The sequence below is a fragment of the Cicer arietinum genome, chromosome 7 (assembly GCF_000331145.2).
Source record: "Cicer arietinum cultivar CDC Frontier isolate Library 1 chromosome 7, Cicar.CDCFrontier_v2.0, whole genome shotgun sequence".
NCBI lineage: Eukaryota > Viridiplantae > Streptophyta > Magnoliopsida > Fabales > Fabaceae > Cicer > Cicer arietinum.
The window spans coordinates 53026431-53041902 of NC_021166.2; the positions used below are offsets into that span (position 1 = coordinate 53026431).

The following is a 15472-nucleotide window of genomic DNA, read 5'->3' on the forward strand; positions in this document are numbered from 1 at the left end:
ATTTTGTTTTTGGAGTCAATTTATTACTGTATTATTACACTATAGTAAGTAATGTAACAAAAAGAAAATATATAGTGAGTATATTCATAAATTTCATTAAATTATTAATGAAACAATAAAAAGAAAATTGCTCATTAGTCATGAATTGAATGCATGATTTAAAAGGGATAAGTGAGTAATTTTGTTGAGAAAGTAGGGACAATCTCAAAGGATACTTCCGTAAATGAGTATTGAATTTTTTGTCATAAAGGCAACAACACAACAAACACTCTCTTATCACTCTCAACCTTCTCTCTCTCTTCTCTCTAACAAAAAAAAAACATTTTCATTTTTTTAAAAAAAGAAAAAAATCGTTAGGGTTTGACCCAAAATTGCACAATCGCGTGCGACCCACATAGTGGAATTTTTACTCCGATTTGGACAACTTCACTCTCTATTACCCTTCTCTTCCCAAGATCCATCTTCTCACCGAAACTTGCGGTTTTTAGAGAGAGAAAATCGCTGTATTAAATCTTCACTTAGAGAGAGAAAAAGGGGCAAAAAAGAATAATGTTGTTATAATCAAGCTCAGGAAACCCGAAAAGTTTGGGGTTTTCTTCAATTTTTGGAGGGATTTGAGGTTTTTCCTTTTATGGGGTCTCTTGATTTTTACGAATTTTGAATTTTTTTTTGTAGTGAGAGTGATCTAAATTCTGAGTTCTTTTATTGCCACGGGTACTTCATTGAAAATTTGGGATAGTTTGTATGCAATCCGGTGGACCTGGCCGGGCGGGGGGGCGGGTGTCGACTTCGTCGGCAGCTGCTTCGCCGTCTTCTTCGTCTTCGGCATCACAGTTAGGGTTTGAATCTTTGCAGCAGCAACAACAGCAGCAGCAGCATCAGCAACAGTTAGGTTCTAGGCAGGTGTGGAATTTATGGGTTTTAGCTGAATTTCTATAACACTTTGAATTGAACATGTTACTTTCATGAGTTATGGTTTACAGTGAAGTTGGCTAGGTAGTGTTGAATGTTGATGATGCCTAGTGTTGTGCGTGTGCAGGGGTTGCTTTTTTTGGTTTATAGGTTTTGACTTTTGATGACTTGTTAATAAGCTTGTGCTGTTTTGGGAATTGGGAGTGTGTTGGAATTTGGGCTGTGGTGAAATTTTCATTTTTTTTTGGGTTTTTATTATGACAACCTCGTACATGTCTGTATTCTGTCCTAGATTGTCGGGTTTTGCGGTTTGTATATTTCAAGAACAATTAATTTTTCTGGTGTACAAAGAGGAGTCAAACTAGGCATGTGTTAATGTGTTACTTTTTAGTATAAAGTGCAAAACTTACGGTAATCATTGAACTTGAGGTGCAATTGAGTAATGTCATTGTCAGTTTTTTCCAGTTATGTTTCCTTTCAATCTCTATGCTTTATGATTTTTTTTTAATAATTATTTGGTCTTTGTTGCATTTAATATATGTTCATATTTGACTTTTACTTATTTAAAAACATAACTATTCGGTCTTTACTATTTATTTTCTGAGTTTCCTTTTCGACATTGATGAGCATTATGATGAAAAGTCTAATTGATAAAACTTGATGTTTGTGTTTTCATTTAAATTCCTCTTCGCTTCCCCTCTCATTTTCTCTCTTCTGGTGATGTTGTTGTATTTGTCTTGGTTTAATCATGTTGATTGATTGAAAGTGTTAAATTGCTGTCTTGTCAGCTTCTGCTTAATGTTGATTTAACCTTTATCTCCCCGCCGCTTATAACTTACTGTTATTGCTTAATAGTGGCAAAATTTGAGGGATGTCATTAATTTTAAATTCGTCTGTTTCTTGTTGAATTTGTTTTTGTATATAATGCTATCATAATGGGAAAATCATCATGGTATCGACTTCTTTCTCAAAATGGTGTGATGGCTAATATAGGACTAATTTTCTGCATGCGTCATAATGGTGTTTGCGAGTTTGTCACAACTCATTATTTTCCAAGGAGTACTATTTCGTATTTTTAAATTTTGAAAAGCTGAAATCATCATCATGACTACAGTTGCAAGTCTTGGAACCATATGATCTTGTTATACTCGATGGCTTGATGCAATTTTTGTAGAATTTTGCCTGTCTTGAAAACAATGAAATTTGCTTTATTATTATTACTATCTTATTATGTCTGTCTTGTTTTTAGTGCAACATTTCTGCCAAACGATTAGTGTTATGTAACCGTGACTTTAACGTAACTGTATTTGAATGCAGTCATTTCAACAGCAACTGCTTAGAAAACCTGAAGGAAATGAAGCATATTTAGCTTATCAAGCAGGGCGTCAAGGTGCATTTGGGAGTAACAATTTCTCACCTCCTAATGCTATGCAACTTCCCAGATGCACAGCTCCAACCAAGATTGAAGCATATTTAGCTCAACATGGCTCCAACCAAGATGCACAGCTCAGAGGTCAAGGTAGCGAGCAGCAAATGATAAACCCTGTCCACCAAGCATACCTTCAATATGCTTTCCAGGCTGCGCAACAAAGGCCGCCTGCTATGGGAATTCATTCACAACAGCAACCTAAGATGGGAATGTTAAACCCTGCATCCGTAAAAGAGCATGAAATGCGTATGGGAAATCTGAAAATGCAGGAGATTATGTCTATGCAGGCAGCGAATCAAGCTCAAGGATCGTCTTCTAGGAATTCATCTGAACACATTGCTCGTGGAGAAAAGCAGATGGAGCAAGGACATCAGATAGCACCTGAACAGAAGAATGAAGGAAAGTCTTCAACTGTGGGACCGGGCAGTGGCCACTTAATACCTGGAAATATGACGAGACCTATTCAAGCACCAGAAGCACAGCAAGGCATTCAAAATGTTATGAACACTCAGATTGCAGTAGCTGCTCAATTGCAGGCCATGCAGGCATGGGCACGCGAAAATAATATCGATTTATCACATCCTACAAATGCAAACTTAATGGCAAAGCTCATTCCACTGATGCAGTCAAGGATGGTCTTACAACCAAAGGTCAGTGAGAGCAACATCGGTGCACAGTCATCACATGTACCTGTTTCAAAGCAGCAGGTTAATTCTCCAGCGGTTGCAAGTGAGAGCTCGGCACATGCTAATTCATCTAGCGACGTGTCTGGGCAGTCAGGTTCTTCGAAAGCCAGACAGACAGTTCCCGCCAGCCATCTTGGGTCAACAACTAATGTTGGTACAGCTGGTCACTCCGCTGACATGGCTATGCAACAATTCAGTGTTCATGGTAGAGAGTCTCAAGCTCCTCCAAGGCAACAAGTAAAAGGTGGAAATGTAATTCCATCTATGCATTCTCAGCAATCCTCTGCAACTGTTAACATAGGCGCAGACCATCCTTTGAATGCTAAAAGCTCATCTTCTGGTGCAGAACCTCCTCAAATGCAGTACATCAGGCAGTTAAACCAATCTACACCTCAGGCTGGAGGTCCAACAAAAGAAGGAGGTTCGGGAAATTATGCCAAACCTCAAGGAGCACCAGCTCAGATTCCTGATAAGCGAAGTGGATTTACCAAACAACAGCTACATGTTCTTAAAGCACAGATACTAGCATTTAGGCGGTTGAAGGTTCTATCTCTGATTCTTTTCTCATTATTCGGTTGTTTCTAATTCTGTCACCTTATGTATGCCTGTGCTATGTATATGTATATTCTCCCAGCAAATATGTACTATTCGTAATCTTATTCCTACTAATTTTCTTTTTCTGTTGGTTGATAGAAAGGAGAAGGTACTCTGCCACAAGAACTTCTTCAAGCTATCACTCCACCACCTCTTGAGATGCAGGCAAAACACTCAAACCATCCCGCGGGAGGACAAAATCAAGTCAAATTGGCTGGAAATACTGTGGCAGAACAACCACGGCATGTTGAGGCCAAAGCCAAGGAATCACAATCTACTCCTGCTGTTAATGGACTCAGTTCTTTAAAGCAGGAATCCTTTTCAAGGGATGAGAAACCTACTCCACCACCAGTTCATATCCAAGCTGTTATGCCGTCTGTATCAAAGGAACCTGCTGCTTCAACATCGTCTGCTGGAAAGGAAGAGCAAAAAACAATTGGATGCTCTTTTAAGCCAAACCAGGACAGTGAACATGGAAATAACAGTGCTCCTGTTAGAAATGAGTCGGCATTAGATCGGGGAAAAGCTATTGCACCACAAGCCTCTGTATCTGAATCAATGCAAATTACAAAACCTCCACAAGCAAACACTGTTTCTCAGCCAAAGGATGCGGGACCAACCAGAAAATATTATGGACCCCTGTTTGATTTTCCTTTCTTCACTAGGAAACATGACTCCTTTGGATCATCAATGATGGTAAACAACAGCAATAATTTATCACTGGCATATGATGTCAAAGATCTTCTTTTTGAGGAAGGCGTGGAAGTACTTAACAAGAAGCGGAAAGAAAATTTAAAGAAGATTGAAGGTTTGCTGGCTGTAAACTTAGAGAGGAAACGAATTAGGCCTGATCTTGTGTTGAGACTGCAAATTGAAGAGAAAAAGATTCGCCTTTTAGATCTTCAGGCACGATTGAGGGATGATATTGATCAACAACAACAAGAGATAATGGCAATGCCAGATAGGCCATATCGTAAGTTTGTTAGGCTGTGTGAACGCCAGCGTATGGAACTTGCTAGACAAGTGCAGGCATCTCAGAGAGCTGCAAGAGAGAAGCAACTCAAATCTATATTTCTATGGCGTAAGAAACTTCTTGAGACACACTGGGCAATTCGTGATGCCCGTACTGCCCGCAACAGGGGGGTGGCCAAATATCATGAGAGGATGTTGCGGGAATTCTCAAAACGTAAAGATGAAGACAGAAACAAAAGGATGGAAGCCTTAAAAAACAATGATGTTGACAGATATAGGGAGATGTTGCTGGAGCAGCAGACTAGCATTCCGGGTGATGCTGCAGAGAGATATGCTGTTCTTTCATCTTTCTTATCCCAGACTGAAGAGTATCTACATAAATTAGGAAGTAAGATAACAGCTGCCAAAAATCAACAGGAAGTGGAGGAGGCATCAAAAGCAGCTGCAGCTGCTGCACGATTGCAGGCATGTTTCACTGACCCTTCCCCTTTACTGATCCAATATTTTGAGAAAAAGTATTTCTTTATGTTAAATCCCACTTTTTCTATACAAATTGAAATTAGTTTTGAGGATTCTGATTTTGATGGTTTCTAATGTTCTATGACATCATTTAAATGTTTCTGATTCGTTATTTGTTTTTGACCAAAGGGTCTTTCTGAAGAAGAAGTCAGAGCTGCTGCTGCTTGTGCCGGAGAGGAAGTGATGATTAGGAATCGTTTTCTGGAGATGAATGCTCCTAGAGACAATTCATCTGTCAACAAGTGAGTTTTTGTTAATTTAGTTTTGACACAAATGCTTGAGCGAAGGTGTAATTGTAATGAAATTAATGGCTCAAAATGCGCTTATGTATTTTTAGGAGGGAATTGATTAAAATTTCCTGATCATTTTATATAACTGTTTTTTAAACTTAATTTAATTTGCTCTTTTCCAGGTATTATAACCTCGCACATGCCGTGAATGAAATGATCATAAGACAACCGTCTCTATTACGAGCAGGAACATTGAGAGACTATCAGCTTGTAGGTTGCTACGTTATTGAAATAGTTATTCTTTACGCGATTTCTCTATGTTGTATTCTTGAACAAGATTTCAAGGCTTTGGCACAATTTTTTTAAGGTTGGATTGCAATGGATGCTTTCTTTGTACAACAACAAATTAAATGGAATTTTGGCTGATGAGATGGGTCTTGGCAAAACTGTACAGGTTAGCCTTATTTTTGTTGCTCTTCTCTTCCTTAGATTAGGAAGGAACATTTATCATAATCTTTTTTGGAAGCTGAGTGACTTCATATTTCATAATTAAGTTTATTATGTCTTATATGGGACATGTTAAATTTTATAAGGGTAGTATATCATAATTTACTGTAATAATTGTCTGTTCCATTCTATAAACTTAATTTTTTTCCTCTCTATAGGTTATGGCATTGATTGCATATTTGATGGAATTCAAAGGAAACTATGGCCCACATCTTATAATAGTCCCAAATGCCGTTATGGTTAACTGGAAGGTGAGTTTTTAAACTTACTCATTTGATTAATATTACTATTCTCAGTGATTTTTTTAACAAGAAAAACAATTTTTATGCAGAGTGAGTTATATAAGTGGTTGCCATCTGTGTCGTGCATTTTTTATGCTGGAGGAAAGGATTATCGGACAAAATTATTTCATCAAGTATGTGTGCCTCAGGTTATCACATATAATGTTAATGTAGAAAGTAATGGGAAAAATGCTCTCTTGTTTATTACTACGACCTAGGGCTGTTTATATAGAAGAAATTACAGTACATGCTGTCCCAATAATTAAAAGTACTAATGGACTGAAAAAGTACTAATAAAATCATATTAAAATAAAATAAGGGGGAATAAAATCATATCTCTCCTGATTCTTCTACGGTTAAAGATAAAGAGTATTATTTTGTTAATTACTGCCTAATTTATTTTTCTACATTTACAATAGGTTTCTGCTCTGAAATTTAATGTCCTGGTGACTACTTATGAGTTCATCATGTATGACCGGTCAAAACTTTCAAAAATTGATTGGAAGTATATCGTGATTGATGAAGCACAAAGAATGAAGGATAGAGATTCAGTTTTAGCACGTGATCTTGATAGGTACCGTTGTCAAAGACGCCTGCTTTTGACAGGAACACCGTTACAGGTCAGCTTTCTTTTGATACAATATGCTACATTATTGTAAACAAATAGTGTCTGTGACTGTATATTCTTTTATTTCTTTTGTGCACTATCTGGTTCAAGCAATACCATTTTTTACCATCAAATATGCAGTTTTTGATCTTGTTAAGCTTGTGTTTCCCTTTATAACAAGTATTTGTTCGTTTGTATGTTAAATATTTGCGCAGACTCATAAGAAGGCCACAAAAACAGCACTAACTTGCTGAGCTGAGTTAAGAATTAGTTTACCTGCATCTGAACATGTACAAATTAGAACTTTTATTTAGATAATCTCAAGATATAATGTATAGCATTCCATATATAAGGATGAGGGGTTGTAATGTGCAGTTTAACTTTCTAGGTGATGAAGACAGATGAGAAGCAAGATATACAGAACCATTTAAAAACCAGTTATAAATGGGGCCAAAAAATATATATTTAACCAAAAATCAATTTTGTTCCAAATGTTTGCTGCCAATAAAGTATGTTACATGATAAGTTTAGATCAGCTTTAACAGAGCTTGCAGTCCTGGTTGACATGCCTACCTGAAGGATGGTGCTAAGTGTGGTGCTAGGTCAATTAACAGTTATCTGTTGTACACGAAGTTTTTGTTTTCCGTCACAAGTTACTAAATTAGATAGTATGATATGTTTGCTATTGGCCTGTAATTTAATCACGGATCAAGTGCTCAAATGTGTTGTCTCGTTACCATGTACTTCAGTCAAATATATTTCAGATTATGTCATTTTTGCTTGCTTAATTGTTGCCGCAATGTATTATAAGTTATTTTACAAATAATTCCTAATTAAAATGTAGTTTTCTCTACCAAAATAAATGATTATAAGTTAAAAGTGAACAGCAACACCACCCACAGGCATTGTCTTTTCCCACTAGGTGAGGTTGGGTACATGGATTAAATGATGCCATACTGTCTTATTGTTAATCGTGTCCAATGACAGACGACCATTTAAATCCAAATCCTCTTTAATGGCTTGATCTATGATTTTTCTTGGTTGCTCTCTACCCCAAATTATTGAAATATTCTTAATAGAGCTGGTATCAAGTAAATGCTAATTGATAAGTCATATAGATACTTGATACAATGTTAATTTTGTTGATGGGATTATTTGCGGTGTGATTTTCTCTGCAGAATGATTTGAAGGAACTCTGGTCACTTTTAAATTTACTTCTTCCTGAGGTTTTTGATAATAAGAAAGCCTTTCACGATTGGTTCTCAAAACCATTTCAAAAGGAAGGTCCTACTCAAAATGCAGAGGATGATTGGCTTGAAACAGAGAAGAAAGTCATCACAATCCATCGACTTCATCAAATTCTCGAGCCTTTCATGCTCAGGCGTCGTGTCGAAGATGTTGAAGGCTCATTACCACCAAAGGTTTGTTCATAGTCCCCTAACTTGACCACTTGTGCTATTTCTGGTGTTTCAGTCCTAATACTACTGCTGCATTGCAGGACTCTATAGTTTTAAGATGTAAAATGTCATCCGTCCAGAGTGCCATTTACGATTGGGTCAAATCAACTGGCACCCTTCGTCTTGATCCCGAGGATGAGGAACGTAAGATTCAGAAGAATCCCACCTACCAGGTGAAACAATATAAAACTTTAAACAACAGATGCATGGAGCTTCGGAAAACTTGCAATCATCCGTTGCTTAATTACCCCTTCTTCAGTGACTTATCTAAAGAATTCATTGTAAAATCTTGTGGAAAATTGTGGATCCTGGATAGGATCCTCATAAAACTTCAAAGAACTGGACATCGGGTTCTACTGTTCAGTACCATGACAAAACTTCTTGACATCTTGGAAGAATACCTGCAGTGGCGAAGACTTGTGTACAGAAGAATTGATGGGACAACTAGTTTGGAAGACCGTGAATCAGCTATAAATGACTTCAATAGCCCTGATTCAGATTGTTTCATCTTCTTGCTTAGCATCCGAGCTGCTGGTCGAGGCCTTAACCTTCAGTCCGCTGACACAGTTGTTATCTATGATCCTGATCCAAACCCTAAAAACGAGGAGCAGGCTGTTGCCAGAGCTCACCGTATTGGACAGAAAAGGCCAGTCAAGGTTATCTACATGGAAGCAGTTGTCGACAAAATCCCTAGTCATCAGAAGGAGGATGAAGTGAGAGGTGGAGGCACTGTCGATCTGGAGGATGAACTTGTAGGCAAGGATCGCTACATAGGATCCATTGAGAGCCTCATAAGGAACAATATTCAGCAATATAAGATAGATATGGCTGATGAAGTCATTAATGCTGGACGTTTCGATCAAAGAACAACACATGAAGAAAGGCGTTTGACTTTGGAGACATTATTACACGATGAAGATAGGTATCAAGAAACTCTCCATGACGTTCCATCACTGCTTGAGGTAAATCGCATGATTGCTAGGAGTGAAGAGGAAGTTGAATTGTTTGATCAAATGGATGAAGAACTGGATTGGGTTGAGGATATGACACGTTATGATCACGTGCCTAAATGGATTCGTGCCAATACAAAAGAAGTTAATGCTGCTATTGCTGCTCTATCAAAAAGACCTTCAAAGAACAATTTATTGGGTGGTAGTATTGGTATGGATCCAACTGAACTTGGTTCTGAAAGAAAAAGGGGACGGCCTAAAAAGCATGCTAATTATAAAGAGCTGGAAGATGAACATTTGGAATACTCTGAAGCAAGCTCTGAAGAAAGAAATGGATATGCAAATGAAGAAGGGGAAATAGGGGATTTTGAAGATGATGGGTATAGTGGAGCTGATGGAGCTCAGCCCGTCGATAAACATCAGCTGGAAGATGGTCTGCTTTGTGAAGGTGGATATGAATTTCCTCAATCTGTAGAAATTGCCAGAAATAATCAGGTGGTTCAACTTCAAGAAGCTGGTTCCTCTGGATCATCCTCAGACAGTCAAAAATTGACACTGATAGTATCGCCATCAATTTCCGCTCAGAAATTTGGTTCCCTGTCAGCATTAGATGCCCGGCCAGGTTCCGTTTCTAAAAGGATGGTATGTGGCTTCACTTTGTATTTTGAATTTATTTATTTTTTGGTGATTGTTTTCTATCTTGTTCTGATTAAATTTTGATAATTTTTACCAGACGGATGAGTTAGAGGAAGGAGAAATTGCAGTATCTGTTGATTCTCACATAGAGCATCAACAGTCTGGAAGTTGGATTCATGATCGCGATGAATGTGAGGATGAACAAGTTTTGCAGAAACCAAAGATTAAACGCAAACGTAGTCTTCGTGTCCGACCCCGTCATGCCACTGAAAAGCCTGAAGATAAATCTGGTAGTGAAATGACACCTCGTTTGTCAGTCCAAGCAGACCGTAAATATCAAGCACAGCTGAGGACTGACCTAGAATCAAAATCACACGGAGACTCCAATGCTGGCAGGAATGATCAAAACACTTCATTAAAAAATAAGCGAACTTTACCTTCAAGAAGAGTTGCCAATACATCCAAATTACATGGCTCACCAAAGTCTACTCGATTGAATAGCATACCGGCACCTTCAGAGGATGGTGGCGAACATTCCAGGGAAAGCTGGGAGGGATCCTCTGCCCATGGCTCTAGGATGACAGAAATCATCCAGAGAAGGGTATGTGTCTTAAATTGAACAGTTATTTTTTTGTTCAACAGAGGTCTCGTGTTTTCCTGGATGGAGAGTGTGTCTCATTGCATGTCTTACAATGACAAGAACCAGAAATTCTTATTTTTTTTTCTCTTTGATTCACAACAATTGTAATGTAACTAAATAAGATTGCCCACTAGGGTTGCAAGTATGAATGTTTTTACTAGTTGAAATCCTGAAAATATTTTTTACTTTTTCATTTCCACTTTTCACACTCTTGTTTGCCTCTACTCTTTGAATTTGAACTAATACAATTATTGTACTTGCAGTGCAAAAATGTAATTAGCAAGCTCCAAAGGAGAATAGACAAGGAAGGACATCAAATTGTACCTCTGTTAACAGATTTGTGGAAGAGGATTGAGAATTCTGGGTACAGTGGTGGATCTGGGAATAACCTGTTGGATCTACGAAAGATTGATCAGAGGATTGATAAATTGGAGTATAATGGAGCAACAGATCTTGTATTTGACGTGCAGTTCATGTTAAAGAGCGCGATGCATTATTATGGTTTTTCGCTTGAGGTGAGATTTATCATTCAAAATCTTTCACTCTTATTGCTTCTGGCGGATGCTCTTGCTGATTTGTCTTGTCAAGATGGCAAATGGTTGTCTTCCAAAAACAACTTCGCATATCTGGGTTTTTGTATTATTAAGAAACTTAGATGTTTGATTTTTACTTGTGCATTATAAACTATAACAACTGTATTAACCTCTTTTTTTGTCAATGAACTCAGTGAAGCATTTCCATGCTAACTTTTGAACATTTGTAAAAAATTACCCTGAAGATTTATTGTTTCTGGTTTGGTTGTGGTTACCACATTCTGCTATCTAAGCCAAAGTTTTTAACTTTATTTTTTGTAAAAGTCCACAGATTCATTGGTTTCTTGTATACTTGGCATTGCATCTTTTCTCCTTTCATGGTATATATGTGAAAATTAAATCACTGTTGTTATACTGGTTTTTATAATGATTTTACATGCATTAACTAATTCAAGCATTTCTGTCTTCCATTCAAAGGGATTCTTCCTAATGTTCACCCAAGTGTGGAACAGCTTGTGTATATCTTTTACTGCATTAAGAACAAGATTGCTGTTTGATGTACAATTCTTAGATTTATGGATGTTAACTGTATCATTATTTTCAGGTAAGAACTGAAGCAAGGAAGGTTCATGATCTCTTTTTCGATATATTGAAAATTGCATTTCCCGACACCGACTTCCGAGAAGCAAGAAGTGCACTTTCTTTCACTGGTCCAATTTCTGCCACTACCATATCGTCTCCAAGGCAAGTTGTAGTTGGCCAAGGCAAGAGGCATAGGCTAATAAACGAGGTGGAAACAGATCCACACCCTTCACACAGACCGCTGCAACGTGGATCAGCTTCTAGTAGCGGCGATAACAGCAGGATTAGAGTCCGTGTGCCACCGAAGGAATCAAGAACCGGTTGCGGCAGCAGCGTTCGAGAGCAACCTCAGCAGCAGGATGATTCCCCTCCACTGCTCACTCATCCAGGTGAACTGGTTGTATGCAAGAAAAGAAGAAATGAGAGGGAGAAATCTTCAGTGAAACCAAGAACAGGTCCTGTTTCACCACCTATGAGAAGTCCTGGTGCATGTTCTGTCCCTAAGGATGTTAGATTAAGTCAACAGAGTCAAGGTTGGGTTGGTCAACAATCTCAACAAACAAATGGGTCAGTTGGATGGGCAAATCCTGTAAAGAGGCTAAGAACAGATTCTGGTAAGAGGAGACCAAGTCATATGTAATGTAAGATGGTATATAATAACAGACATATTGCTGCTAGTTTCAGCAAAAGTTTTAGTGGCACATCATATAGATTTTACCACCATGTTAATATAGATTTAGGTTACTTGAATGGGTTAAATGTAAGTTGTTCTCCATATTTTTTTTTGGTTCTGATATCTGTCTGTTATATTTTAGGTATCTGAAACTATTGTATAGTAACTCCTTGGTTCATGATAGTTTGAAATATTCATCTTTGCAGTGTCCTCTTTCATTGTGTAGCAGTTTTTTCAAAATGTTAGGGACAAAAAGCTACATACGTATACTTTAGTGACGCAGGAAAAGAGAAAACGGATTGAAGCCTAATAAAGTAATAACAACAAAATTAACATTACAAAAATATGAATGATGACCAAGGGTTTGATGATTCACATCCTAAATACTCTATTTTAATATTATAAAATTTGTTTGGATTATTTTCTTTTAAAAACTGTTTAAAAAATTAGAGTTGTTAAATAATTTTTTTTTTAAATTTTCTTTTTAAAACAATTTTCTAAAATTTATTTAATAATTTTTAAAAACTAAAAAATAAAATATAATCAAATAATCCCTAAATGTTTAGTTTAATATGTTGTATTATGTACTTTGAAAAGTGCTGAAAATTGTTATTATTTTAAACAAAATCAAATGGGCTGAAATAAATAATGATGATGCATACATACAAACACCTACAAAATGGGTGTTTTTTCTGTTGTCTCTTATGTGTTTAAGTATACATCTAGATTTGATCAATCCGAATATATTAAATATATCTTTAGATTGATTAATCTAATCAATCTAAACAAAATGAGAGATTTCTTAAAAGACTTAACTGTAGTAAAGAAACTCACCTCCAAAATTGTTATGTTTTTCCTCAAGTTTATGAGATAGTTCAATAAATTGATTTCTTTCTCCTATAGACTTTGTCTCATTAGTAAGGTTAAACTACTAGTTTATAGTGAATAATAATTAAGGTGAAACTACTGAATTATAGTAAATAATAATTTATGACATATAAATTGATATGACTAAAAATAAACTTTTATAACGATTTTTTTTAATGAGTTTATAATATTTTTTAAGATGTTACTTCAAATAGTGTTTAAATTTCTAACTTATCATATTTTTATTAATCATTTTTATCTTCATTATCCTAATTGAAACATTTAAATATCAAAATAAAAATATATTGTGTAATTTTATAAATATATATTAGTTAATTCAATCATTAATTATACTAAAATTAAATTCAATTTACAAATTTATCCGCTACTAACTATCAACTAAGTATCCACCATAAGTTCATTTACTGTAATTTAGTTCATAAAGTATTAGTACTTCTTATTAAACAGAGCCATAATCACATAATTGATAAAAACAAAAACAGAAAAAATCACAAGTTATCTACATCTGTCATTGCCGAAAGTTATGAGTATTAGACATAATAGACAAGGTGCCCCTACCCTACCAACTTAAAGTTTTGATTATAGGGAAAATGCATTTACCTTGTTTCACAATCACTCATGACATGACTTCTTCAAAAATAATGAAAAGATTAGGTGAAAGTAAATCACTTGTCCAAATCATACCTTTGGTTGGAAATTTTTCATGCACACATAGCATAACCTCTTGTCTTTTTTCCTCCACATTAATTAATGTTATTGGCTGCTAGTATTTCATAATCAATGAAATTTATTTGACATATAGAAAGCACTTTCCAACTCATAGTTAATTAAGCAGCAAGTAGTTTTGCAATCTCTTGAAAAAAAAGAAAAAGTAGTTTTGCGATATATTTTAAAAGTCACGTCACTAAATTTTGTGAAATAAATTATTTTTAAATATATATAATATTTCTATTATCATAAATAAATTTTAAGATAGTTAACATCAGATTAGACATTAAATTAAATCAATGTACTAAAAAATTCAAAGGTTTGACCAAAGTCGGATTGAGGTTGAATCAATAATAATTAAATAATATGTTTTTACTAATTTTGAATGTCATACCAAATAAAAATAAATATTAAACTAAAAATATAATGTTTATATTTTTATAATATTAAATTTCACTTTGACCAGTGTGCCCTTCAAAGTATATCATATTTTTGTATTTTTGTACTTTTCTGTGTCAAACTTGTTATGAGAATATCTTGTGCGTCTATCTTCATTTTGAAACTGTATTCATCCTCTGATGTAACTGATTTTAAGGATGTTCATGGATGATAATCCTCAAATTTATATAAGTCTTTGAGAGATGATTGTATGTCTTTCTTTTCAGTATATGATTGTTGAAATTTTGTGTAAACATGTTGACACATTTGTACTTGTTAAGTAACCTTCTAGAATATAATTTGTAGAAGAAATTCTTATTATCCTATTAATCTATTATGGATGAGAAAGTTCCTTAATGTTTTCAATACCTTGAACATCAGGATTAATGTGTTTGTCTTACTTCAAAGACGTTTGCACAAATTTGAAAATTGTTGACATAATATTTTTGTGGCTAAATTACATCCGTGGTCCCTTAACTTATTTTCAGGTAACGTTTTAGTCCTTTATATTTTTTTTCCCGACTTGGTCCTTTATTTTAATTTTAAGTGACAATTTGATATTTTATGTTTTAAAATTTCGACAATGTTATCCTTTTTTATACAAAAATTCAAAAAAAAAAAAATAAATCAAAACTCATAAAATTAATTATATTCTTCAGTATAATACAAATTTCATCAAATTCGTAACGCAAATCTTCAAATAAACTCACATTTTCATACTTTATTTGATATTGTTAGGAATAAAGGACTAAATCGAGAAAAAAAAAAGATAAATGACTAACACGTTATCTGACATTAAGTTAAGGGACCACATATGTAATTTAGCCTATTTTTGTACTGGTCACATAAGACTTCATTTTTATATACGAAATGATGATTTTTTCAAGAGTCCATCCTCAAGTTATGTTATGTGCAAGGATGAAGATTTTTATCTCCCACATAAGAGTACATAATTGATGTGACGTCACTTCTGCTTGTACTTTTGGTAAACCTTGAATAATGTGAACAACTTGTCAACTTTTATTTGGTTGTACTTTTGTGACAATTACTTCATCCTCTAATTTTTATATAGACACATATTGACCCATAATCTTCTTGACTTATTCCAATAGATTTTATGTGATTGAGATGCAACATATTGTGATGATCATCTTCGGCTTGAGGATAGTCATATTTCTACTTCTGAATTAGGCTTCTCAATTCCTTATGATGGTTAAGTACACTATTTAC

The 15472-nt window shown here is 35.3% G+C and overlaps 1 protein-coding gene across 2 annotated transcripts; it reads left to right on the forward strand.

Moving 5' to 3' along the window:
• The first annotated feature begins 271 nt into the window (after positions 1-271).
• LOC101503799 (ATP-dependent helicase BRM) lies at positions 272-12413 on the forward strand. Of its 2 annotated transcripts, none has more exons than XM_012718723.3 (14): positions 272-903; positions 2230-3570; positions 3721-5058; positions 5242-5354; positions 5525-5612; positions 5710-5796; positions 6008-6100; positions 6181-6279; positions 6550-6750; positions 7916-8158; positions 8236-9786; positions 9878-10381; positions 10684-10935; positions 11558-12413. In XM_012718723.3, the coding sequence occupies exons 1-14, from the start codon at positions 745-747 to the stop codon at positions 12173-12175; spliced, it is 6687 nt and encodes a 2228-aa protein (XP_012574177.1). In that variant the 5' UTR covers positions 272-744; the 3' UTR covers positions 12176-12413. The 2 variants fall into 2 exon arrangements, with proteins under 2 accessions (XP_012574177.1, XP_004510773.1); XM_004510716.4 differs by having other exon boundaries at positions 6181-6264.
• The last annotated feature ends 3059 nt before the right edge of the window (positions 12414-15472 follow it).